This window comes from Pristis pectinata, chromosome 1 (assembly GCF_009764475.1).
Source record: "Pristis pectinata isolate sPriPec2 chromosome 1, sPriPec2.1.pri, whole genome shotgun sequence".
NCBI lineage: Eukaryota > Metazoa > Chordata > Chondrichthyes > Rhinopristiformes > Pristidae > Pristis > Pristis pectinata.
In genome coordinates, this window is record NC_067405.1 from 18,548,347 (window position 1) to 18,574,944 (window position 26,598).

General features: G+C 40.0%; 1 protein-coding gene across 2 annotated transcripts in view; it reads right to left on the reverse strand.

The window, feature by feature from the left end:
- The window catches only part of LOC127571950 (protein mono-ADP-ribosyltransferase PARP14-like), a 69,206-nt gene that overhangs the window by 15,891 nt on the left and 26,717 nt on the right, over positions 1–26,598 (reverse strand). For both annotated transcript variants that reach the window (XM_052018720.1, XM_052018728.1), the window contains 13 exons: positions 25,700–25,751; positions 22,365–22,496; positions 20,755–20,817; positions 19,217–19,393; positions 18,938–19,122; positions 16,444–16,492; positions 15,814–15,948; positions 14,440–14,502; positions 12,694–12,870; positions 10,862–11,028; positions 8,892–9,015; positions 6,070–6,132; positions 768–944 (listed from right to left, as the gene is read on the reverse strand). In XM_052018720.1, coding sequence (XP_051874680.1) covers positions 768–944; positions 6,070–6,132; positions 8,892–9,015; positions 10,862–11,028; positions 12,694–12,870; positions 14,440–14,502; positions 15,814–15,948; positions 16,444–16,492; positions 18,938–19,122; positions 19,217–19,393; positions 20,755–20,817; positions 22,365–22,496; positions 25,700–25,751 — 1,564 coding nt within the window. The remainder of the gene's footprint in view (positions 1–767; positions 945–6,069; positions 6,133–8,891; positions 9,016–10,861; positions 11,029–12,693; positions 12,871–14,439; positions 14,503–15,813; positions 15,949–16,443; positions 16,493–18,937; positions 19,123–19,216; positions 19,394–20,754; positions 20,818–22,364; positions 22,497–25,699; positions 25,752–26,598) is intronic.

The following is a 26,598-nucleotide window of genomic DNA, read 5'->3' on the forward strand; positions in this document are numbered from 1 at the left end:
ACCACTGTGGATTCCAATTCTCGTTGCTGGTCACAGTTGAGTTCTTAATCTTTTTCTATTCTTCTGGTCCTTTCTAGCAGTTTGATGGAGTTGAGTGGCTTTCTTGAGGGGATAACTGTAATGTTACTGTGCAGCTTGCGAAGCATATAAGCACAGACTGGTTATGAATGGTAAGTAACCTATCTTAAAAGACACTACCAAACCAGATGGCTTCTGAGGTTATTTGAAATCTTCATGGTCACTTCTAATGGTATGTGCTCCTTTTCTAATTTCAAATTTGTTTTGTTGAAACCAAAAGGATGAAAGTTTTTATAAGCTGAGTCTATCCCCTTTGAGATTTGCCTGTGCATTATCAATGTCACCATTAGTTGTGTGTTTTAATAATGCAGGGATATTGTATATCTTATTTCCTGGATTGTGTAGCAAAAAGAGGAAACTCACAATCAATAGGAGGTCTGAGTGTAAATGTCAGTGAAAAGTGTGTTTCAAGCTTGTGCTTTATAATTGGAACTGCAATAGTCTCAGGGTGAAGTTACCTGGCTCACATACTTTTTTGCCTTCTATAACATTTTTTTCATATAAAGGCACATGATGTAGAGAGAGATGTGTTACACGAAGAATCAATTTTCTGAAGAACTGTAAGAAGAATTGCTTATCCCCTTTTTGGACCTTTTAGTTATCAATGACTCTGTTATCTACTTAAATAGAAACCAGTATTCAATATAAAAGCATACAATTTATCACATGCAAATGGTATTTATACCTACCTGTTCCAATTGCTGGGAAAGACACAGAACTTATTTTGAGTCTTTCACATTCATCTAGAATCTTGTCAATAGATGCTTTAATGTCACTTGTTTCAGTCCATTCAATCAAATGTAATATATATTTCACATGAAGATTTCCTGCCCCTGTAGTCACCATGCTATCCACACTTTGGACTCCTATGGTGGGGGGAAAAAAAAGAGAAGTCTTACTGAATGAAATGCTTTCATTGTCATCAATTCAGTAATTTGTTTGTAGCACTTAGCGTACCTCCCTCTGTCTTTCCTAAAGCCAATGGACATTTATCTTGGGATGATGTGCCATCCATGTAGTGAGATGATAGGCTTGTGAATGAAGAAGTCCATTTTGACCATCTAATCTCATGAATTGAGAACAACCACAAAGTCCGTTCCAGGTTACAATATTACTTCCAAATTTCAGGAATTATGCCTTCACTGCAATATCAGCAGCCTTTTCCATTTGTGGTCAATTTTGCATGCACAAGAATTTGTTTTTACTATCAGTCCAAATTTACCTTTTAATTGTTTAATATTAAGTTGTATTATTAAATTATTATTTCAGTTCCCAAATTTTCCATAAGGTCATTCCCCAGAAGTCATCCCCCCAAGATGGAAAGAAAAATGCCTAGTTGTTTGGCTGCAAAGAGCAATGCTTTTGTGTGATGTGCAATGTAATTTTTTTTTTTAATCTGTTCATTAAACATGATAGGTTACATAGTGCATCATTACCACAGTTCTGTAGAGTCATATAGTTATACAGCATAGAAATGGGCCCTTCGGACCAACTGGTCCATGCCGACCAAGATTCCCATCTAAGCTAATCCTATTTGCCCGCGTTTGACCCATGTAAGTTAGACATGGGTTATGTCTGTAAATTAGACATAAGACTATAAGACATAGGAGCAGAATTAGGCCATTTGGCCCATCGAGTCTGTTCCGCCATTTGATCATGGCTGATTTATTTTTCCCTTACAATCTCATTCTCCTCCTCCTCCCTGTAACCTTTGACACCCTTACTAATCAAGAACCTACCAACCTCCACTTTAAATATACCACAAGAATTCCACAGATTCACCACCCTCTGGCTAAAGAAATTCCTCCTCATCTCTGTTCTAAAGGGATGTCCTTCTGTTCTGAGGCTGTGCCCTCTGATCCTAGACTCTCCCACGACTGGAAACATCCTCTCCACGTCCAGTCTATCCAGGCCTTTCAATATTCGGGAGGTTTCAATGGGATCCCCCCCCCCCCCCCCATCCTTCTAAACTCCAGCAAGTATAGGTCCAGAGCCATCAAACACTCCTCATGCATTAACCCTTTCATTCCCAGGATCATTCTCATAAACGTCCTCTGGACCCTCTCCAATGCCAGCACATCCTTCCATAGATATGGGGCCCAAAACTGCCCACAATACTCCAAATGTGGTCTGACCAACGCCTAATAAAGCCTCAACATTACATCCTTGCTTTTATATTCTAGTCCTCTTGAAATGAATGTTAACATTGTATTTGCCTTCCTTACTACTGACTCAGCCTGCAAGTAAACCTTTAGGGAATCCTGCACTAGGACTCCCAAGTCCCTTTGCACCTCTGATTTCTGAATTCACTACCTGTTTAGAAAATAGTTTATGCCTTTATTCCTTCTACCAAAGTGCTTGACCATACACTTCCCTACACTGTATTCCATCTGCCACTTCTTTGCCCATTCTCCCAACCTGTTCAAGTCCTTCTGCAGACTCCCTGCTTCCTCAACACTACCTGCCCCTCCACCTATCTTTGTATCATCCGCAAACTTGGCCACAAAGCCATCAATTCCATCATCTAGTTCATTAAGATATAAGGTGAAGAGTAACAGACCCAATAATGACCACTATGGAATACCATTAGTCACTGGCAGCCAACCAGAAAAGGTCCCCTTTATTCCCACTCTTTGCTTTCTTCCAGCCAGCCAATCTTCCATCCATGCTAGTACCTTTCCTGTAATACTATGGGTTCCTGTCTTGTTTCGCACCCTCACATGTGGCACCTTGTCAAAGACCTTAGGAAAATCCAAGTAAAGAACATCCACTGACTCCCCTTTGTCTATCCTGCCTGTTACTTCCTCAATGAATTCCAACAGATTTGTCAGGCAAGATTTCCCCTTAAGGAAACCATGTTGACTTCAGCCTATTTTATCATGTGCTTCCAAGTATCCCGAAACCCCATCCTTAATAATGGACTCCAACAACTTTCCAACCACTGAAGCCAGGCTAAATGGCCTATAATTTCCTGTCTTTTGCTTCTCTCCCTTTTGAGAGAGTGGAGTGACATTTGCGATTTTTCCATTCCTCCAGAACCATTCCTGAATCTAGTGATTGTTGAAAGATCACTACTAATGCCTCCACAATCTCTTCAGCTACCTCTTTCAGAACACTGGGGTGTAGTCCATCCAGTCCAAGGGACTTATCTACCTTCAGACCTTCAGCCTCCCAAGCACCTTCTCCTTAGTAATAGCAACTGCACTCACTTCTGCCCCCTGACTCTCTAAAATTTCTGGCATGTTGCTGGCGTCTTCCACAGTGAAGACTGACTCAAGATTCTTATTCAGGTCATTCGCCATTTCTTTGTGCCTCATGAATACTTCTCCAGCATCATTTTCCAGTGGTCCAATGTCCACTCTTGCCTCTCTTTTAATATTTCTGAAAAAAACCTTTGGTGTCCTCTTTTATATTATTGGCTAGCTTACCTTCATATTTTATCTTTTCTCCCCTTATTGCTTTTTTAGTTGCCTTCTGTTGGTCTTTAAAAGCTTCCCAATCCTCTAGCTTCTCACTAGTTTTTGCAAAATTGTATGCCCTCTCTTTTGCTTTTACGCTGTCTTTGATTTCCCTTGTCAGCTACAGTTTCCTCATCCTCCCTTTAGAATGCTTCTTCTTTGGGATGAACTGATCCTGCATCTTCTGAATTACTCCCAGAAACTCCTGCCATTGCTGCTTTACTGACATCCCTGCTAGGGTCCCCTTCCAATCAGCTTTGGCCAGCTCCTCTCTCAAGCCTCTATAGTTACCTCTCTTCAACTGTAATACCGATACATCTGATTTTAGCTTCTCCCTCTCAAACTGCAGAGTGAATTCTATCATGTTATGATCACTGCCTTGTAAGGGTTCCTTTACCTTAAGCTCCCTTATCAAATCTGGTTCATTGCCAGAATCCAGAATTGCCTTTTCCCTAGTGGGCTCGACCAAAAGCTGCTCTTAAAAAGCCATCTCGTAGGCATTCTACAAATTTCCTCTCTTGGGATCCAGTACCAACCTGATTTTCTCGATCTACCTACATATTGAAATTCCCCATGACCACCATAACATTGCCCTTTTTACATTCCTTTTCTATCTCCTTGTAATTTGTACCCCACATCCTGGCTACTATTCGGAGGCCGGTATATAACTCTCATCAGGGTCTTTTTACCCTTGCAGTTTCTTAACTCTACCCACAGGGATCCTACATCTTCTGATCCTATGTTATTTCTTGCTAAGGATTTGGTTTCATTTTATACCAGCAGAGCCACCCCACCCCCTCTGCCCACCTGCCTGTCTTTTCGAATAGGATGTGTATCCTTGGAATGTTCAGCTCCCGGCTGTGATCTTCTTTCAACCACGACTCTGTGATGCCCAAAATGTTGTACCTGCCAATTTCTAACTGCGCTGTAAGCTCATCTACCTTATTACATATACTGTGTGCATTCAAATATAACACCTTCAGTCTTGTATTCACCACCCTTCTTCTCAAATTTGTCTCCATGTTGCCTTAAGTAAATTCTTATCCCTTTCTAAACTTCTTGTCTTATTCTTTATTCTGGAGACTTCAGTAACCTCTCCTGCACTCTCCTTCCCTTTTATTTTATCCATACTTTTCCAATCTGTTGAACCCACCCCTTACTATTTAGTTTAAAGCCCTATCCTAGCTCTAGTTATGCAATTCACCAGGACCCTGGTCCCAGCATGGTTCAGGTGGAGCCCGTCCCATCGAAACAGCTCCCTCCTTCCCCAATACTGGTGCCAATGTCCCACAAATTCAGACCCACTTCTCCCACACCAATCTTTGAGCCACACATTTAACTCTCTGATCTTATTGACCCTGTGCCAATTTGCATGTGGCTCAGGTAGCAATCCAGAGATTATTACCTTCTTGGTTCTACTTTTTAATTTAGTCCCTAGCCGCTCAAATTCCCGCAGTAGAACCTCTTTCCTTGTTCTACCTACATTGTTGGTACCCACATGGACCACAACAACTGGATCTTTCCCCTCCTATTCTAAATTGCTCTGCGGGTCAGATGAGATGTCCTGAACCCGGGCACCAGGCAGGCAATGCAGCCTTCGGGACTCTTGATCTTTGCGACAGAGAACTGTGTCTATTCCCCTGACTATACTATCCCCAATTACAACTACATTTCTCTTCTCTTCCCCCCCTCTTGAATGGCTCCCTGAACCATGGTGCCATGGTTCAGATGCTCATCCTTCCTACAGGCCCCACTCTCATCTGTACAGGGAGCGAGAACGTCAGACCTGTTGGACAAGCTCAAGGACTGAGGCTCCTCCAGCGCTACCTCTTAGATCCCCCTACCTGCTTCACTCAGAGTCACACCCTCTTATCCTTTGGGTCCTCCTCAGATCTGTTGTCAGAACAGGAGGACATGGGGACTCCTCCAGGCAGTAAGACAGATGCCAAAGGCATCTGCACGGAGTTAGAGTCCATATTCAAAGCCTGGGAATGGAGCAGATCCTGCACACTGAAGCAAGCCTTTACGTGAAGGCTAAGCCCTGTTTCGAAGTTATTTACATGAGGCGACCTTATGTGAACTGCTGCTGGGAGGTTGAGGCTTCCATCTTGTTCTAGGTGGATTCTTTTATTAAGTTTGCCTCCTTGGTGATCATTTCCACTTTCCCTTCACAACTCCTGCTTTGCTGCTGATCTCCTCAGGGCCCTAATTGTCACCCTGATTCCAGTAGCCCACCAATCACCATGATCACTAGATGCCAGGCTGAGGCCAACCCCCAATTGACCACCACCAATCATCTTCCCCGCCCACCCGCCCTGCTCCCAGCAATCCTCCTCCAGCTTCAATGCACCATCTAACTCTATTGCCCTGTGATATCCGCTCTTGCCAATTCGCCCATCTTTTTAAGCAGAAATTAATTTCTCGGCCATTATTTTCTGATGGGTGGCTGCTGCCTGTTTTTTTACATTGATATATGGTTCACTCTGAACTTGCATTCACTGGATGAGGAAAGACATGAAATGTAATCACTCACCTAATTGCTTACATTCATCCACTAATGGTTGACCACCTGCTGTCAGAATAGCTTGAGAAACCCCTGCAATGCAAACAAATTAGTGATTGGCTACTTTTATGATGCTGTATCATGTTTTAATTTTCAACGATGATAGTATCTATTTTCTCCAATTGCTCTGATGGTAGTAATCCCTTTTTCTTGTCCAGAAGGAGAAAAAAATGATCAGCAATTCCAATCACAATTGGAAATGTAGAGTAGAAATGTACTGCAGCCCATCACATCCGTGCCAACCATTTTGCTCATCTGCACTAATCCCATTTGCTCACATTAGGTCCATAACCTGGGTGACTATCAAGTGAGAAGGCTGAATTTAGCCATGAACCCTTTTTTGTACAATAGCTTGCCAATGCTCAATTGACAAGATTTGCATGTAAGTAAGTAATCCAGAACTAAACCCTAGGAAAGAGTCAGAGACAGAGAGAAAAATTACAAATTGGCAGCTCGGGCAGTTGGCATAGACTCAATGGGCTGAATGAATTCCTTTAGCACTTTAACAATTCAATGATTCTATAAAAAAAATACAATGAATCAACTTTAAAATGTGCACACCATCCCATAGGAAGGATATCTGCAACAAAAAACAAAATTGCTGAAAACCCTCAGGTAGTATCTGTGAAAATCATTTTCATGAAAAATTATCGGCCTGAAACATAAACTTTATTTCTCTCTCCACAGATGTTGCCTGACCTACAGAACATTTCCAACATTTTCTGTTCATGTTTCAGATTTCCATATCTGTAGTATTTTGCTTTTGTACATTAGGAATTTGTTGGTTTATGTCACAGTTACAGCTTTGCAACACTAGCTTGACTATCAGTACTATCAGTGGCTCTGGGCATCACACGTTGGATGGATTGTAAAACCAACAATGAAGCCAATCAGAGTTCAAAAAGAAAATTTGCTCTTATAGGCTAAGGGAATGGCTAAGATACTAAATGAGTAGTTTACATTTATCTTCAACTTAGATGCTGTTGGAGTCTCAGCAAAGAAAGATATAGTTGAACTTTTGGATGAGCTAAAAATTTATGAAGAGGAGCTACTAGAAAGAGCAGCTGCAATTAAAGTGGATAAATTGTCTGGTCCAGACAGGCTGCATCCTCAGCTGCTGAGCAAAGTAAGGGAGGAAATTTCAGAGGCCCATGCTACAAATTTCCAAACATCTATAGATCAGGAATGGTGCCTGAGAATGAACCCAGTAACTACAGACCAGTCAGTTTACTCTTGGTGGTAGGGTAAGTTCTATAAACTATAATTAGGATCAGAATTAGCAGTCAATTGGACAGATGTGGATTTGTTAAAGACAAATTGTGGCTAAATTGTTTTGCTAGAAGTGAGTGATGTGGTTTAAGGAGGAAATCCAATTGATGTTGTATAAATTAACTTCTTAAAGGGCATTTGATAAGGTGCCACCTAATAGGAGTGTCACCAAGACTGTTCGTCATGGAGTAAAGGGGGTTGGAGCAGCATGGATGGACAAATGGCCACATAAGAGGAAGCAGCGAATAGTAGTGAAAAATGACTTTCGGACAAGAGGAAAGTGTACATAGAGAGCCATTGGGATTAGCATTAGGACGACTGTGTTTTTAAAAATATATATTTTTGACTTAAACTTCAGTGCACATGGCACATATTTGCAGGTGACACAAGATTTGGTGACATAGTTAATTCTGAATAGGATATTAATGGACTTCAAGGAGGTATGGAACAAGGCTGTGGAGTGGGCAGATAGGTAGCGGATGAGATTTAATACTGAGAAACGTGGTGTTACAGTTTCATAAGAATGAGAACCAATATAGAGCACAATTCTGAAAGAGGTACAATAATAGTTCTGACAGGATATGGGCACAGTTCATTGAAATTAATAGGGCAGGTTGAGGAAGTGTTTGAAAAGTGTATCATGAAACATTATCAAAACAAATAATGCACTGGTCCAAGAAGGCCATCACCAGAGTGTTAGGATCAGTAATCATAATTCCGACCTCACCATCACAGGGGACATTCCAAGAGTAAATGAAGATGTAAATGTGAGGTTAAATATAATGATGGGCAACATAGTTTCAGGTTTACCATTCCCCCCGTGTACATTTTGCAAACCTACCAGTCTACCTAGGTTCTCTCTCTCTTTGTTCACCATTTCCATCTCTCCCACCCACCCCCCACTGTTACCCAGACTCATCACCCTCCCCCACCTGTTCCATCTTCCCATTACCTGCATACTTATCTACTTTGGTTTCCTGTCTCCTGGCTCCACCTGCCTATTTTTTTCTTCTTTTCTTTCTATCTGTTGCCTACCGACCTTTGTCTCATCCCTCCCTCTCACGTCTACTAACTACCTTCCCTCTTCACTCATTGTCCTGATGCAAGGCCTCAACCCAAAACATTGACCATTCCCTTTGCCTGCATATACGTTGCTCGACCCACTGACTTCTTCCAATAATTTATTTTTTGCTGTAGTTTCAGGTTATACTTCAGGTACATAGATCAGAATCAAATCTATGTCAAATTTGTGAAAAAATATACTTTTATTGGGATGTGGCATTGCTGGCAATGCCCACATTTAGTATGCATTCCTAATTGTCCTTGAGATGGAGGTGGTGAGCCACTTTCTTGAACTGCTGCAGTCTTTCTGGTGAAGTTATCCCTACGGTACTGTTGGGTGTGGAGTTCCAAAATTTAGACCTAGCATCAAAATGAAGGAATGGCAATATATTTCCAAGTCAATTGTTTTAAAGAAATGAATATCTGAAAGAAGCAGAGATAAGCAAAACATTGCCACTCACCTGTGTTTAAGTTAAGGTGGACATTCGTACTGTTTACAATTGCATCAGTCCTTTCTTTTATAATGTCACCTGGGGCAACCAGCACTTTTAAATTGCCAATGTCTATTCCAAATGTTTGCATTTTCTGAAGGAAAAATGGTGAAGATAAACAACGTTACAATAGTTTGTATGACTGTTATATTGTTTTTGACTAGAGATTAGGGAGTGCTGCGCTGCAGGAGATTCAAGGGGATAAATATTCAGTCAGGTCTTCCAGATTCATTTATACAAAAATAGGACCTGATTCTATGTGTCAGCCACCAAACTGCATAAATGAACTATTTGGGAATGGTTGCTGATTTTAACAGCCAGAATTTGTGAGGTTACTGACTTCCTGACCAATGCAGCCATTAAAATGAGGTGGTGTTATGCTGTTGTCTGGATCCCAAGGAAACTTAGGTAGGGGAAAAGGATTTATCCAGGAACTGTATACATTTCTTTCACAACATTATCTCAAATTACTTAACATTGTACATTGAAAAAATATTAATTGTTGTAATGTAGAACATGTAGTTAATAATTTCTGTACAGCAATTACCCTGGGTCAGCAATTGTGATTGTATACAGCAGGAATAACTCCCCTGCTCCTCCAATAAATATAGGAAGGTGGGGAGGGGTAATTGATTGGGGCGAAAATGGGCTTGGAGGGAACAGTCAGGGAAGTGTTTGGGGGAACGGCCAAGGATTGGGTTATGGAGGGAATGTTGAAATTGAATGGGGGATCAGAGTGGGAAATGGGTAGGTTTCAAAGGGATCAATTGAGCCGTTGTTGAGAAAGAGAATTATGGAGGACTAATATTGCCAGTAAAGGGGATGGTGGGAGCAATCACTAGGAAAAGTTCTTAAAGGGAAACCTTCCTGGAAGAAGAGGTCTTGGATTTCTTGGCAGCAGACCAGGCAAGGGTGGGCCCCCTTTAACTAATGCTGAAGCAGTCCTCAGTCCTCTCACTGAGGCCCACTTCTGTTTATGGAGCCACATCACTCACAGGCCTCATTTACCATGAACCATTTCATGCAAGTGGTGTTAAAAATGTGAATTGCATGTCACTTAACATCAATGTACATATTTGGCCCCCTCAATGTTTGTGAGCATCATAAGCATGGAGTACTTGGAACAAAATTACAGAAATGCCCCACAAGCGTTCTAAGAGTTTGATTGTGTTCAGCAATCAGGTTTTTGGACAAAATGTCATTGCTCAGTGCATATGAACAGTGTGCTATGTGTCAAAATTTCTAGGCCACAGTCTTTTGTGTAGATGGAACAATGGTGCAGCTGACACAGCTGTTGCCTTATGGCTCCAGTGACTCGGACTCGATTCTGACCTCTGGTGCTGTCTGTCCAGGGTTTGCATGAACTCCCTGTGTCTGTGTAGGTTTCCTCTAGGTGCTCCGGTTTCTCACATCCCAAAGGCATGCAGCCTGGTAAGTTGTAAATTGCCTCCAGTGTGTGGGTGAGTGGTGGAATCTGGGGGGAGTGCATGGGGACCCATGGAGAGAATAAAATGGGATTAGTGTAAATGGGTCCTTGATAATCAGCAAGGACTCAGTGGGCCAGAGGGCATGTTTCCATGCTGTATGACTCTTTGAGATGCAACCTTCACTGTCCACATTGAGGAGCCTGGGACAGTGTTTCCCTGAAAGGTCCAGAGGAACTCAGATCCCCCTGCCCTATGATGAGCTTTCCTTAGGCCTCTTCTGGCCCTGCAGCTGTTCCCCAGACCTGCTTTGTGAGGAAGCCATTCCTGCTCTTCCCCTCAAGTTCCACCTTAAAATAGCAGACCAGACATGCGCTATAGGTTTGGACGTGTATAGGAATAGCAGAAAGGGGCATGAAAGTGAAGTGTACGTTTCCCACACTTCATTCTAAATGCCGTCTAGCTGCTTTTGTTATCAGGTTACAAAATGCAGAAGTTGATTTTAAACATTCTTACCTGCTGTGAATTTTGTTGCAAGATGTCACTAAAAACTTTATGCACACTAGGTTCTAAGGCAACTATATAAATGAACTTTATAGCTGATGATTGGTTTCGTATTAGATGATTTTCAAATCCGATCAACATGCTTTCAGCAGAGTCCTCTGGTTTGACTTTTCCCACACCTGCAGAAAGGACAATATTAACACTAAATATCTAATTGAAATCTTGTTATGACAAGTTAAATGATTACATTTGAAATTTTACAAAACAGACAGCAAATGCTATCAAATAGCACAATTTCTTATGTTTTACATTATAGAACCTTACTGAAAACCCAGTCTCAAGATTCAACCAGGTACTTTGTGCTCACATAATTTGCTTCATGATGGCACAATGGCATAACTGGTGTAGCTGCTGCCTCACAGCTCAAGCAATCCAGGTTCAATCTGACCTCCAGTGCTGTATGTGTGGAGCTTAGAAACACAGAAATCCTACAGCAAAATTCAGGTCCTTCGGCCCACAAAGCTGTACCGAACATGTCCCTACCTTAGAGATTACTAGGCTTACCCATAAGCCCTCTATTTTTCTCAGCTCCATGTAGCTATCCAAAAGTCTCTTAAAAGACCCTATCATATCTGCCTCCACTATTGTTGCCGGCAGCCCATTCCACACACTCGCCACTCTCCGAGTAAAAAAACTTACCCCTGACATCTCCTCTATACCTACTCCCCAGCACTTTAAACCTATGTCCTCTTGTGGCAACCATTTCAGCCCTGAGAAAAAGCCTCTGACTTTCCATACAATCAATGCCTCTTATCACCTTATATACCTCTATCAGGTCCCCCCTCATCCTCTGTCGCTCCAAGGAGAAAAGGCAGGCTTCACTCAACCTGCTTTCATAAGGCATGCTCCCCAATCCAGGCAGCATCCTTGTAAATCTCCTCTGCACCCTTTCTATGCCTTCCACATCCTTCCTGTAGTGAGGCGACCAGAACTGAGCACAGTACTCCAAGTGGGGTCTGACCAGGGTCCTATATAGCTGCAACATTACCTCTCGGCTCCTAAATTCAATTCCACGATTGATGAAAGACAACACACCGTATGCCTTCTTAACCACAGAGTCAACCTGTGCAGTTGCTTTGAGTGTCCTATGGACTCGGACCCCAAGATCCCTCTGATCCTCCACACTGCCAAGAGTCTTACTATATTCTGCCATCATATTTGACCTACCAAAATGAACCACTTCACACTTATCTGGGTTGAACTCCATCTGCCACTTCTCAGCCCAGTTTTGCATCCTATCTATGTCCCGCTGTAACCTCTGACAGCCCTCCAAACTATCCACAACACCTCCAACATTTGTGTCATCAGCAAACTTACTAACCCATCCCTCCACTTCCTCATCCAGGTCGTTTATAAAAAAAATCACAAAGAGTAAGGGTCCCAGAACAGATCCCTGAGGTACACCACTGGTCACCGACCTCCATGCAGAATATGACCCATCAACAACCACTCTTGCATGTTCTCCCTGTGACCACTGGGTTTCTCCTAGGTGCTTTGCTTTTCTTCCACATCCTAAAACTGTGCAGGTTGGTTAAGTTTCACGAAAAGTTGTAAAAGGTGCTGAAGGACATGGGCCAATGTGGGTAGACTGATATAGATAAGTTCAATAGCCAGTAGGGACATTGTGGGCCAATGGGCCTGTTTCTGATCGTACAACTCTATGACTGTGGCACTGAGGCTCACGTAGAATGATAGCCAACAGGTATCAACTTCTTCAGTAAAAGAAAGAAATGATTGGCAGGAAAATAATATTCATTAATATTTATTATCATGACTGTACTTACCTGTTCCCAGAGCAGGGAAAGATACCGTACTGATATTTTTCTTTTCACATTCCTCTAATACTTTTTCTACTGAGGCTGTAATCAGAGCTGGATCTGTTTGACCAACCATATGTACGATGTAATTGCAGGGAAGTTGTCCACTTCCAGTGACCACAACACCATTGTTAGGCTGAGGAACTAAAAAAGTTACAGGTGCAAGTAAGAGTCATATTTAATTTCTCTACATATGAATGCATTATATTTAATGGCAGCAATGCAATGGAATAGGTTTTACAACTCCAGCCTTAAGGAAATAATAGGACGTTGTTGAAAATAATTGGATGTTTCTTCTCTTCGAGGAAAAGGTGTTTCATTGTGGGTGCAGATTACTGTTGTTGGGATATGAGAAAGTCTGAGTTGTAACAGGAAATGAAATGGGATAAAATAGTTACAAAAACATAATGATAAGTTTCCAAGTCCCAACGTTACATTACGACAAGCAGCACAGTGGTGCAGCAGTTAATTTGCTGCCACACAGCTCTAGAGACTAAAGTTCAATCCTGAACTAAGATGCTTAGCACATTCTCTCTATGGCAACAAACAATCTGCTGGAGTAACTCAGCGGATTGAGCAGCATCTGTGGGGGGAGAAGAATTGTTGATGTTTCGGGTATTGCTCGACCTGCTGAGTTCCTCCAGTGGATTGTTTGTTGCTCCAGATTCCAGCATCTGTAGTCTCTTGTGTCTACATTCTACCTGTGACTGCTTGAGTTTCCTCTAGGTGCTCTGGGTTCGTCCCATATCCCTATGAACCTCTGGTTAGAAGGTTAACAGACTACTGTTAATTACCCCTTACTGTGGGTGGCAGGAGAATCAGGGGGAGTTGATGCGAAAGAAGTTACAGGGAAATAAGCAGTGGAACAGGAATGAAGGGAATCCTCTGAGAACCAGCACATACTCAGTGAGCTGAATAGCCTTGAAGTGGTTGGACTCAGGGATATAGCCTGAAGAGTTAACTTGCATGTTATATAAAACAGAGTGTGGCAAAAATATATTTCTATGGCACCTGGTCTGTGCAAAGGGGTATGAGATAAGAGATACCAGAAGGCCACTGGAGGAATGTAGGAATTGGAGATAACAGTCCTGCTTCTGTACCATCACCATGGTAACCAAGGCCTTAACTGAGCAAAAGGATTCTTAATGCATGAGACTGCCAGACTAGGGATTTACAAGCACAAGATGATCTTGCAAGGATGGTGATGTCAGAAATGACTGATCACACTTTTTCTCTTGACTGGTCAAGAAATGATAGCTGGAAAGTCTGTCTATTGATACAGATGGTTTACCTTATCTCTAAATGTGCATTAAAATTCAATGCATTGTCCAGAGAGAGAGTATGTTGGATTGCACCAGTAGGGCCTCTCTCTCCCATCTAGAGGTGAAAGATCAGTTGAATAAATATGTTTCTGTTTGATCTGAGAAAGAATTGTGTGAGTGATTCTCTTGATCCTCATGAAATATTATATGAAATATGGAAACATGAAGCCCATATCTATTGATCTGAGAATAATTTATCAAGTCATCATCAACATCACCAGAGAGACAAAAGAAACTTAATGAAGAAGATTGAAAGTTGATTCAACAAGATAAATCTCTGAAATATTAGAGATTGGTCATTTACAACGGAGATATAAATACTACATTCACAAATCACTTGTCCTATGGATATCTTGTTTTAATGTAATGCTTACCCATGTCTGTAACTTACCCAATTTCTGGCATTCATCAGTGACAGTCTGGCCACCTTTCGCTAATATTGCTTTAGAGACACCTTTAAAAAAAACACGTTTTTCAATGTCTAGTTCATTTTTAGGCAAGACAAGTGCCATCACCTAGCTTTCTCTCTATCTACTATCATTAACCAAAATGTACGGCCCTTTCATTTTTATGCCTATTGTTACTACTGAAGATACAGTAAAAATCCAATCTAGTTTGTTCAGGACTTGGGTAGTGCCAGACATTGCTGAACTATTGGATGTTATTTCTATTAGTAGCCCAACACACTTTTAATTAACTTTTTTTTAGATATTGTACAGTATTATAATAAAATTTCCAGTGAAAAAGGGAGTACAAAAACCAAGCTGCAATGAGCAGAAAGGAAGTGCAGAAACCGGCATTGCGGTGAGTTGAAAGGGAGTGCAGGAACCCTAGTCTGGTGACTTAAAAGGGAGTGCAGCAACCAGGGGCACAATGAGTGGAAAGAGAGCGCAGCAATTGTCACCAGGTAAGCCAGATGCCAAGCCATTGGGATTTTCAGTTAGTCATATGGAGCTTCACTGTGTAGTATTTATAATTTGAAAATACCACTGAATTTCCACGGTCAATCTGAACTGAATCTATGAACTCCCTGAAAATGAGGGAATATCAAATAATCTCCAGGAGTACCAAATATCTCCTATTATATTGAAGATGCATCTACCCTGGTAGATGGCTGTCTTGACACCCAGAAGAGGAACAGCATATATAAAAAGTAACAAAAGAGGAAATTACCATTAAGTTTTAAACAAAATGTGTAGATGGAAGAATTAGCCAGAAGGGATCTTTCTGAAAACTACACTTAGCTACACTATAGACAATTTTGAGCATGAAACTCAGTACAGTTGTTTTATGTAAATAAAATGCATCCATCTCTATAAACTAGACTCAAATTAATGGACATGCTTTAGTAATTTCAAAAGTGCAGTGGCAATAATTATCAAATTAAGCCAGCTTGTACTTTCCTACTACAATATTTCCAATTTATCTCAGAATACAGTCACAACCATAACCATCTGTTTGACACATGAAATTCTACTGAAACCCTGAAGTCAAAAAATATAGCAGCCATAACCTCAAACTGAAAGTGTTTGTTCTGATCAACTCTCAAAACCTGCAAAATCCAATTCTCATTTCTTTTCCCCTTTTTCAGATCCTGGAGTCTTAATGAACAATTAGAAATTCATAATTCCAGTTGTTATGTGCTTAACTGACTAATTCACACTATCTATCATATTGCAGGATTAATTATTTTATTGTAATTTTCAAAATCTAATAAATTAAATTCCTGTACCTGAAGGGTTGAATACAAACAAGGCTGGCTTACCAGAATTGAGATTCAGTGTAGTATTTGTAGAATTTACTATTGCTTCCACGCCTTCTTGGGTTATATCTCCCTCCTTCACCTCCACAATAACATTTTGGATTTGCAGCTGTGTAGGCAACAGGTCTTTTTGTTGAACTGCAGATGGACAAATAAATTTTTTCTCTCAATTAACATTACAAGTACAAACAATGCATTTTAGTAACTATCCAAAGATATGACCACAGACAGCCCATCAAAGTTGGTCACACATTTGCAAGTTACAGATCATAGAGATTCTTTCATAACGACTTAGAATTTAGGTTAAGAACTATTGTGTACCTGAATTACTTGCCTAAGTCAACAGAAGTTCAGTAAATATGTGAAAAATATAGTTGCAAACTGAACTGCAGTCTTAAAGTCTGGGCCATAGCCATTGTTGGTGTAGATCACTTAGTAAGAAATTTGTTAAAGTTCACATTGCTTGCTTTCTATGAGTCATACCACATGTACATATTCAACTAAACAAAATTTATGGAAAGTGAATATAAAACCTACAATGTACCTTTTTTTATAGAATTAGTTCAGAGGTTTGATTCATATTTCTATAATAAATCAATCTTTTTTACATGGAAGCTTGGAGTTAGTGATTACCTGGTAGTGTGAGACTAGGCTGTGAATTCACAGTGACTGGAGCTGTTCCCTGAGATGTTCAGATGAGAAAAAAAGGCTGTTTTAGTATCACGTCTTGATTTCACTAATTGAACAGAAATCTTTAAAATTCACTGCTATATAATATTGAATTAAACCAAGAGATATATTAATTTTTTTGAGATGTTAAGAATTCCAAAATATAACAATTTCAGAGACTGAAACCTATTTAGGATGAACAAACAATTTCTCAAAGTAAAAATGTGGCCACTAAAGATTTGTGCTTCAGGTACTTGACTGTGAAAAGTAATTTATTTCTAATCAAAAGAATTGTAAAACAAAATAGGCCTTATACATTCTCATGTACAATTGATGTTTTATTCTCTACTTTGACTCTCATCTTCAGCTAGTTATTACAATACATGGATATTAAGTAAAATTATACTTCCCGTGAGAAAATAGAACGAGTACAGTCTGATAATGTCCACCTCTTTATAATACTCATGACTCAGAACATTCAGTGTGCTGACAGTGACAGATTTGCCTTCTGTATAATTTATTTTTCGGTCTGTGCTTTATAAACTGAATGTTAACTGAAAGAATGAATATGGCAGAATGCAGATGCACAAAATCAGTAGCACTCATACGAGGCCATTGTCCCTGATACAGATGCAAGTTATATTGAAAATGCAACCTAAAACCCAAGTCAAAACCTAAATTAATAGTGCAAATGTCAGAATGGGCCTCAAATTTGCACTTAGAGGCAGGTTTAACATTGCAATCTGCTTCGGACATTAAATTTAGAAGGCCTTCTCTTCTTCTTATGTCCCAGAGATAAAAAAAGAATGGACTGTCGAATCAAGATGCTGGATCTTCAATCAATTTACCTATTCAAGAAGTACTGGCATTTTGTTTGTGATTCAAAGATTACAGCAACAATAACATGAAATAAAGACAAGCAGGCCTTAGGATCTCTTTTCAAGACCAAGAAGGACTGGCAGCAAGAAGAATAAGCCAGGTTCAAGTAAATATTTTTTCTTTGTGATTTTGAATGTCATCTTCAAGCTTGCAGGTAATTTTGACAACTGGTTTTCAACTGGTAGTTATTAGTGGTGTAGCAGCAATGATTGGAGGTCTAGGATTGTGTTTGCAGGTGCAGGTACCTTTCAAAGGTTAGGTCTACATTGAAAATTAATGGTCTGAATCTCTAAAACTGAATAAATGAAATTGAATTAATACAATATCCATATTAATTTTCTTTGAGCTTTTAAGAATTTCAAAATGTAACAATCTGAGAGACTGTAGATTGTTTGGGAAGAGCCAGCAATTTCTCACATCAAGTTGCGTGCACTTTAATTATATCCCCACCCGCCTGTGTCTCCCATTTTGTCTCATCCATGTGAATTAAGGTTGAATTTCTGGATTAAATTCAGTCATAATTTCAATAAATAAAATACTGAAATGGCTGAAGGAAGTTATCATATCAAGTGATCTATGCAGAGTTCTGGAAACAACATTTTACATAAATAGAAGCAAGAGTAGCCCATGTGGCCCACCAAGCCTCCTCTGCCATTCAGTAAGGTCATGACTGATCTTTTGCCTCCTCACCACTTTCCTGCACTAATCCCATATCCATTGATTCCATCAATGTCTAAAATCTATCAATTTCTGTTGTGAATAGACTTGGTGACTGAGCTTCGCAGTAAAGAATTCCAAAGATTCACTGCATTCTAGATGAAGAGACTTCAAACCGTAGTCCTGAATAGACGACCTCCTATTTTGAGTCCAGACATTCCACCAACCAAGATAAACATCATCCCTATATCTACTTGTTAACTTCTGTTGAAATTCTCTGTTTCAGTAATACTGCCTCTTGTCTAAACTTTAGGCCCTATCTGTTTAATCCTTCTTCAGATGATAAACTCGCCATCCCATGAATCCACCTGATGCACTTTCATTGCACTCTACCTACTGTATATATTTTTTCTAAGAAGGAATGCAGGAGAGTTTAGTCAGAATCTTATCAGTTACTGAGAGTTACATTTTTACACAAACCAGGCTTGCGTTCACTGGCTTACGGACTGTTATGGAGTAACTTGATTGAGACCTTTGAGAATTTCAATAGAATTGAATAGGTAGACAGACAAAAACCTTTCTGCTGGTAGGGAAGTCAAGGATATATCTTTAATATCAAAGCCAGTTAATTCACATAATAGAAATGTGGAACATTATCCCACCCAAAACAGAAAGTGATGGTTCAATTAGTTCTGGTATGAATAGATTTTTGCTAGCCAAGTGTACTAGGGGTATGCAGATTATTAGGATTCAAATTTGCATTGATCTCACTGAACACTTATGTGGCGACTACTCCTGTCCTAGATTGCTAAAATAACAAAAGTACAACATGGAAGCATTATGTAATTGGTTCCCCTTTTGTGTGTCATTCTAAAGAGAAATGTCTAGTGAAAATTGAAGTTTTGCACAATTTACGGATTACCGGTATGCCTGCACTGGAGTTCCATTTCTTTTTATCGAAAAAATCGGCAAAACAATCATATATACGTGGTTCAAAAGCAACAATGGAAATGGTTTTCATGTTAGATGATGTAACGTTCAAGAAATAATTCTCCAATCCATTGAATAATGCGTTGATGGCAGCTTCACCACTGACTGCACCTTTACCTGTATGAAATCCAAGCAGATATTAATGAATCTCTGAAGAATCATTAAATCACAGAATAAACTGACAAAACTTCTCAAAAGAAGGAGTGTTTACCTGTCCCTATGGCTGGGAATGCTGCACTCCTGACATTCAGCTGTTCACATTCTTTAAGGACCTTGCCTACAGATGCTGTGATGACAGCTGGGCTTTTCGCCCCTACCATGTGTATAATATGTTGGCACAGAAGCTGGCCACTGCTGGTCACTACAATACTGCCATCTGGTTGAGAACCTAAGAAAGAAATTGAAGAAATTCACCCCGATTAAGCCCAATCTACAGCATTATTGAGAATACACTTACATCTGGTGGTTGATTGAATGCTAGCAACTAAAGGTAGCTGTCTCTCACATATATTTACAGCTAAAAGTAGCAGGGAAACAACCTTGCCTCTCCTCTCATACAAAAGCTTCTGCAGATACTCTCCCATCTCACAGATATAAGATGCCTGGCACTTTCAGGGCATCTGATGGTAAGCCTTTGACATCAGATCTGGGTGAACCAACTTTTTAGCACTGATTAAAGATCTGCCACTAGAAAACACTTTTTTAATGAATCACAGCATGAACACAGCATGACATTATGAATTGTATTATTTCACAATCTTATCCAGTTCCTTTTAGTATTGTGCTGTCTTGTGTACATTGCTTCTTCTCATTCTTCCTATGGAGATATAACAGTTCATATTTCTCAGCATTAAATTTCATTTGCCACCTATCTGTCTATTCAACAAGCCTGGTGATATCTCTTTGGAAATTGTGTCCTATAAGCCCAAGTCTAAGTCATTAACTCATATTAAGGAAAACAGTGTTCCTAGCACTGAGCCCTGAAGAACACCACTCTGGTCTGAGGAGCTACCTTAATAACTGCTCTCTGTACCTTGTTAATATACAAGAGATTACAAGAAGAGAAGATTCAACAATGTGCTCAAAGCCTCCTTGAAAGAAATGCAACATCCTCACTGACTCCTGGGAATCTCTTGACCCATGACTGCTCAATGTGGAAAAGAAGCACTTGGGATGCTATTGAAAACCTCAAGTCCATGCATCAGGAGCACACAGAAGCTCTGCATGAGGGCAGAAGGAGAATACCACCTTATTCAAGACAAATTAATTTTATTGACTTTGAACTCATGTCCAATACAGAATAGAATCTACCTCATCCCAGGAATCAAATGCACCTCTAAGCAATTTGAGAGGACTTCTGGAATTGCCCTGGATATTCCCCCCACCCAGACATAATCTCACGCAGCTGACAGGTTGATAAGGCTTTTGGCAGAATTAGCCACCTATCTCCAATCTCTCATTAGTGCCATTTCTCTTAAATAAGATTCTTTTGTAGAGTAAGTCAAATACTTTGGAATACAGCTCTGACAGGTATAATAGTTGTATCACCTTTTCTCACATCTCCTTTGGAAGAAGAAAAGTGATATATTCTATTTATGTCTCCAATCTATCTCCATATTCTGTTTGGTCGACACTCATTGTAATCTTTTCCCTGATCAGTAAGTGGGAATTTTTTCCACTGTGAGAGGTTTTATACATTTACATCTTCAAGGAATACTTAGAAACACGTAACACTGAGAGCATCAGTACCTTGAGACGTGCATTCCTTCTGTACAGAACTACCTGCAGCTTTTAGTATTGCACCAGAGACACCTGCAGTTAAAACAAAAGTCAAGAATGAAACAAGACCTTTGTTATTTAGTAAATCATACTTTGATTATTTTTGTTTCTATGCTTCAACCACTCCAAATAGTTTAAGTCATGTGTATTTAATTATAAAGATACAGGACTATAATTATTTGGGGTGGTTCCAAGTACTTTAACAATTTTAACAATTAATGACAATAATATATAACCACTGAAAAGGAACTACATTTTTCTGGGGTGGTAAAGTGTGGGAGTACAATTTTAACCAGGTGTTGATGTACAACAATTGATAGTGAATTTGTTATTAAGTTACAGAAGACTAGACCAGGAGTCTTGGGTCTGTGTAGTGCAGTGCTTAAAACATGTATCTTTGCTTAACCTATTGGATATAAGATCTCTTTATTAGTTACATGTACATCGAAACACACAGTGAAATGCACCTTTTGCGTAGTGTTCTGGGGGCAGCCGTAAGTGTCGCCACGCTTCCAGTGCCAACATAGCATGCCCACAACTTCCTAACCTGTACGTCTTTGGAATGTGGGAGGAAACCGGAGCCCCCGGAGGAAACCCATACAGACACGGGGAGAATATACAAACTCCTTACAGACAGTGGCCGGATTTGAACCCTGGTTGCTGGCGCTGTAATAGCATTATGCTAACCGCTACACTACCATATATGGCTTACAGGGTTGTGAAACTTCCAGCATTTGTGTTACCTTTAAATAAAATGGTGAATCAAAATATAGGAGACACTTCCCACATTTGCAATCTCTACCAAGTGTAATCATTTTTGCTGTTTTGTTCATCATTGCTGTAATTAAATGAGCAATTTATAACAATGCTGTATATTCTCCATGGCCATAGGCTGCAAATTGCAAATTTGATTGTTATCAGATGCTTCCGAGTACTTAGGATTTTAACAATTAATAATAATTAACGATAACATATAACCAAGGGTGAGGAACTTAGCCTCTCTGGGGTGGTAAAAGGGGGGTGGGGGGGGGGAATGCAATTTTAACTGTGTTATGGTGTACAACTATTGCTACTAAAAAATGGTGTTAATTATACACACACTTGATTTCCATTAAGACTTTATGATTGATGGAGTTGCATTTGAGGGAAGTGGGCAGAAGACTGTGATAGAGAAGAATTTAAATTTTCCTCGAGGAACACGTTCAAGCACTCCTGACTCTCCTAGACCCACGTGGGAAGTCAGCAAATGTTAATACAACTTACTTTTTTCTGTACTTTTCTAATAGATTGACCTAGCAGGAAAGCCACAACATCATCCCCATGTTGCTTAGCTTCTGGTTAAAACAGCAGCCAGATTGTGACTTGCACTTTTAATAGAGCACTCCAGCAGTTTCTGATAAGTGTGCATCCTACCTGCTCAGATGAACGTTCAAAATCAGACCTTGTGATGAATGAATTGGACCCTGGGGAAAACATTTCATATACAGCCAAATTCCATTAAAGTTAAAATGACCCTATGTCATGGAAAGTTGACCATGTGGCTTGATATTACAATCCAGATGTTATTTTGTTCCACCTACCAGAATTTAATTTCAAATTGTTGTTTGTAGAATTCACTATGACATCTGTTCTTTCTTGAGTGATATCTCCTTCTTTCAGTTCCACTGTCACTCCACCTATTTGTACTGTTGGGCCTGTTCGTAGTTTAGACACTGCAGAGAGAACAAAATATAGGCTAGTGAGTCATACAATGGTACAGCACAGAAACAGGCCCTTCAGCCCAACTTGTCCATGAAAGCTGTGATGCCTATCAAAGGTAATCCTGTTTGCCCACATTAGTCCTGTGTCCCTCCACTCCTTTCCTATCCAAGTACCTGTTTAAATGCCTTTTAAATGATGTAATTGTATCTGAAACTAGTAATACATGATTTATATGGGTAATAGATTTAAACATTTTTGAAGCAATATCTTAGATGGCAGTGAATTACTAGTTTTATCACAATATTTACAATTGTTTCAAAAATTTGAAAAGTGGACCCATTTACAAACGTGTGTGTGTGTGTGTGTGTGCGCGTGCGTGCACGCGCGCAGTATCCATACTTAATTTAGATTCTACTATAATCTCATAGCAGGTTCTCAATGACCTGAATTGGACACCATCCCATTCAAATTATGACAGAATCTTACTTACATTATACAACATAGGAAGAGGGCCATTTGGCCCACTGATTCCATGCCAGCTCCCATCAATCCCATTCACAAGATCACAGGATCGCAAGATGAAGAAGCAGATGTAGGCTGTTCGGCCCATCAAGTCTGCTCCGCCACTTCACCAATGAACTAAACTATTCTCCCATCTAGCTCCAGTTCCCGGCCTTTTCCCTATATACCTTGATACCCTGACTAATTGGATACAGTACCTATCAATCTCTTCCTTAAACACCCCCAGTGATCGGGCCTCCACAGCTGTATGTGGCAAAGAATTCCCTCTGGTTAAAGAAATTTCTCCTCATCTCTGTTTTAAATGGGTACCCTCTAATTCTAAAACTGTGCCCTCTTGTCCTGGACTCACCCACCAGGGTAAACAACTTAGCCACATCTACTTTGTCCAATCCTTTCAACATTTGAAATGTTTCTATGAGGTCCCCTCTCATTCTTCTATACTCCAATGAATACAGTCCAAGAGCCGACAAATGCTCTTCGTATGTAAGCCGTTGCATTCCAGGAATCATCCTCGTAAATCTTCTCTGAACCCTCTCCAACATCAGCACATCCTTTCTAAGATAAGGGGCCCAAAACTGCACACAGTATTCCAAATGAAATCTCACCAGTGCCCCATAGAGCCTCACCCCCCATCTTTATTTTCTTGTAACCCCACAACTTATTCTCTCACATGCCCCTTGATTATTTTGCAACTTACCTACACTGAAGAGTGATTTACAATAGCCAATTAACCTTTAGGATGTGGGAGAGACCAAAGAAACCCAGCAGAAACCCACACAGTCCTGGGAAGAACATTTAAACTCCACACAGCGAAGGCCCAAGGTCAGGGTTGAACCCAGGTAGCTAGAGCTGTGAAGCAGCTGCATTAACTGTTCTGCTGCTAATCCAAGCCTATCAAGAGACATGACTGTTCAGTGAATATGCTTTCCTTTGAGGAGTTCCTATTTAGAGAGGCTCAAGAAATCAAATAACATGAATGGCATCCATGAAATTGCTCAGAGAAAAAAGAATTTTGCATCTTAACTGAGTAACATCTCTTTGGTCTCTATTACTCATATACATGCATCTCAAAAAGGCCAGTTAAACTACTCAGGAGCAGCATACAAGAAACTTGTGGAACTCAGCGAGTCAGACAGCATCTATGAAGGGAGATGGACAGTCAATGAAGAGTGTAGATGAAGGGTCTCGACCCAAAATGTCGACTGTACATCTCCCTCCATAGATGCTGTCTGACCCGCTGAGTTCTTCCAGCTTCTTGTGTGCTGCCCCAAATTCCAGCATCTGCAGTCTATTGTGTCTCTGAAGTATTCAGTTGTTTTTACCCAGAGGAAATAGACTTACTGCAAAGAATTCCCACTCCATTCCTATTTGGATTGTGGCCATGGTAATGATTTCCAGGACCTACTGTTGGGCATTGTGGCAGCTCCCCGTTTCAGATGACAGGTTCATTTAAAATAGTTAAGATTACAGCTGCTCTTTTTCTTCTGACATAGTGAAGCTTGTGACAAATGGAATTCAGTCCAGAGAAATGTGAGACAGTGCATTTGAGCAGGGCAAACAGGACAAGAGGATAGATACGAAAGGTAGAAGAAGCTCTTTGTCTCCATCTTGAATTATATTTAATTACAGAATTATTGTACAAAGGGTTAAGTGCACACATTCGGAAGGAAACAAGATTTTTGTTAAGGAGGAATGTGGGTTACCTGCCATTAATAGCTGATACAGGGAATTTAAGAGTAGAGATGTAGCGTGCGGAAGAAGAAGCAATTTCAGGTCTGGAACCCTTCATCAGAACCGGAAAACAGAGAAAGCAGGTTAGCTTGCAGTTAGAAAGAAGGTGTGGGAGAGATGGGCAGAACAAAGGAAATGTCTCTGATAGTGTGAAACCAAAGGAATGAATATAGCATTAGTAGTAACAGGATCAAATTATTCATCTGTCTGTGTAATGTGTTGCTAATACGCAAACAGAATCAGATATCTCTGCAATCTGACCCTGTTTAATTGTGCAGCGCTGAAATAAGTGATGCCATGAAGTTGAAATTCTACATCCATGGGAGTATTGTTAGCAATAAATTTGTATTTTGTGTAATATCCCAATCCTGACATCTTGTCTTAACATTATAATGAAGGTGGAGTTAGTAATGTCATTTTTCAGATTGTTCAGTTCACTATAATAGAGAAATTGTAAATGTAACAGTTACCAAACTGATCTGACTGGTACCAAGGACCAGCAGAGGGCTGAGTTTGTTTCATGCTGAATCTCTGCAGCCTGTGTTTAGGTCATGCCTATGAAGTAACTGCTGTACAGAAAGAAAACTTACAAAATATTCGTAGATTGTGAAAGAGGCATTAACCAAAAGTTCGAAATAGTGGACATCCAAGAAAAAGACAGACGCCTTGTATCAAAGAGCTCAGCCAATTCAGCCTTGAAGTTCTTTGCAATTTCTGGCAAGGTCCTCAGCCTCCATAAGTAGGATTACCTGAATAGGGGGAGCCATATTGCCTGGCAGAGAAGGCAGAACTTGAGATTAAGCTTGTGATGAGTGCAAGTTTAAGTCAGGTGGGAGGTAATATGGTTATTTTAGAAAACAGATGCAGACATGCCACCCAAACAGTATAATCACACAGTGTAAAGCATTATTGTTGGCTCATGTGCATACATATATAACTCCATATCTATGGCATATCTTACCTGGAGGCAAAAGTACGGGCAGCATAATGTCTTTGTCACCTTGTTTACTAACCTAATATTCAAAGAAAATTTGCATAAAAACAAACATAAATCTTTTTTATTAACAACAATGAAATATTTTGCTAGAAATTGTTCAATCTATTTAATTAATTAAAATATATCGTCATATTGTTGATTGTATAATGTAAACCTTGTAGTAATGTTAATGGGTCACAGTTATCCAGTTTTGTGTTATCAATCATCTATGCACAAAGACCAGTGCACACTCTAACAATTCATTCCTGTTTCCCTGGTTCTGATACTCAACCCTTGTTTGAGCCCTATTCCTCTCCCTTCTTGGATAAAATTCTGTTTCCCTCTCTACAGATGCTGTCTAACCTGTTGAGTATTTTCAGTATTTTATGTGTTATTTCTTTCCCCAATGAAACTGAGTCTTAAAGGAGCATAAAATTCTATATTAAGGGGGAAAGACAGAATTTATATTTATCCATACATTTAAGCCATGAATTTAATCACTTTCCAATTCTCAGACTCATATTCTCTGGATTACTTGTGTTACTAAATGACAGCATGTTTCTCTCTCTACAGATGCTGTCTGACCAGCTGAATATTTCCAGTATTTCATGTTAGTATTTCAGATTTCCAGCATCTGTAGTTTCTTGCTTTTCAATGTCAAAATATTGGATGAAAGGCATAGTGAGTTAGCATTTGACATTTATGCTTCTGAGGTCTTAATAAAATCCAGCCCAAATTAATCTTTGTATTCTGGTAGCAGTGGGGTTCACACATGAGCTGGGCCTGTACAGTCCTAATCGATTACCTAATCAACCTACCATCCTGCACACCTTTTGGGAAGCTGGTGGAAACCAGAGCAGCTGAAGAAACCCACACGTCCATAT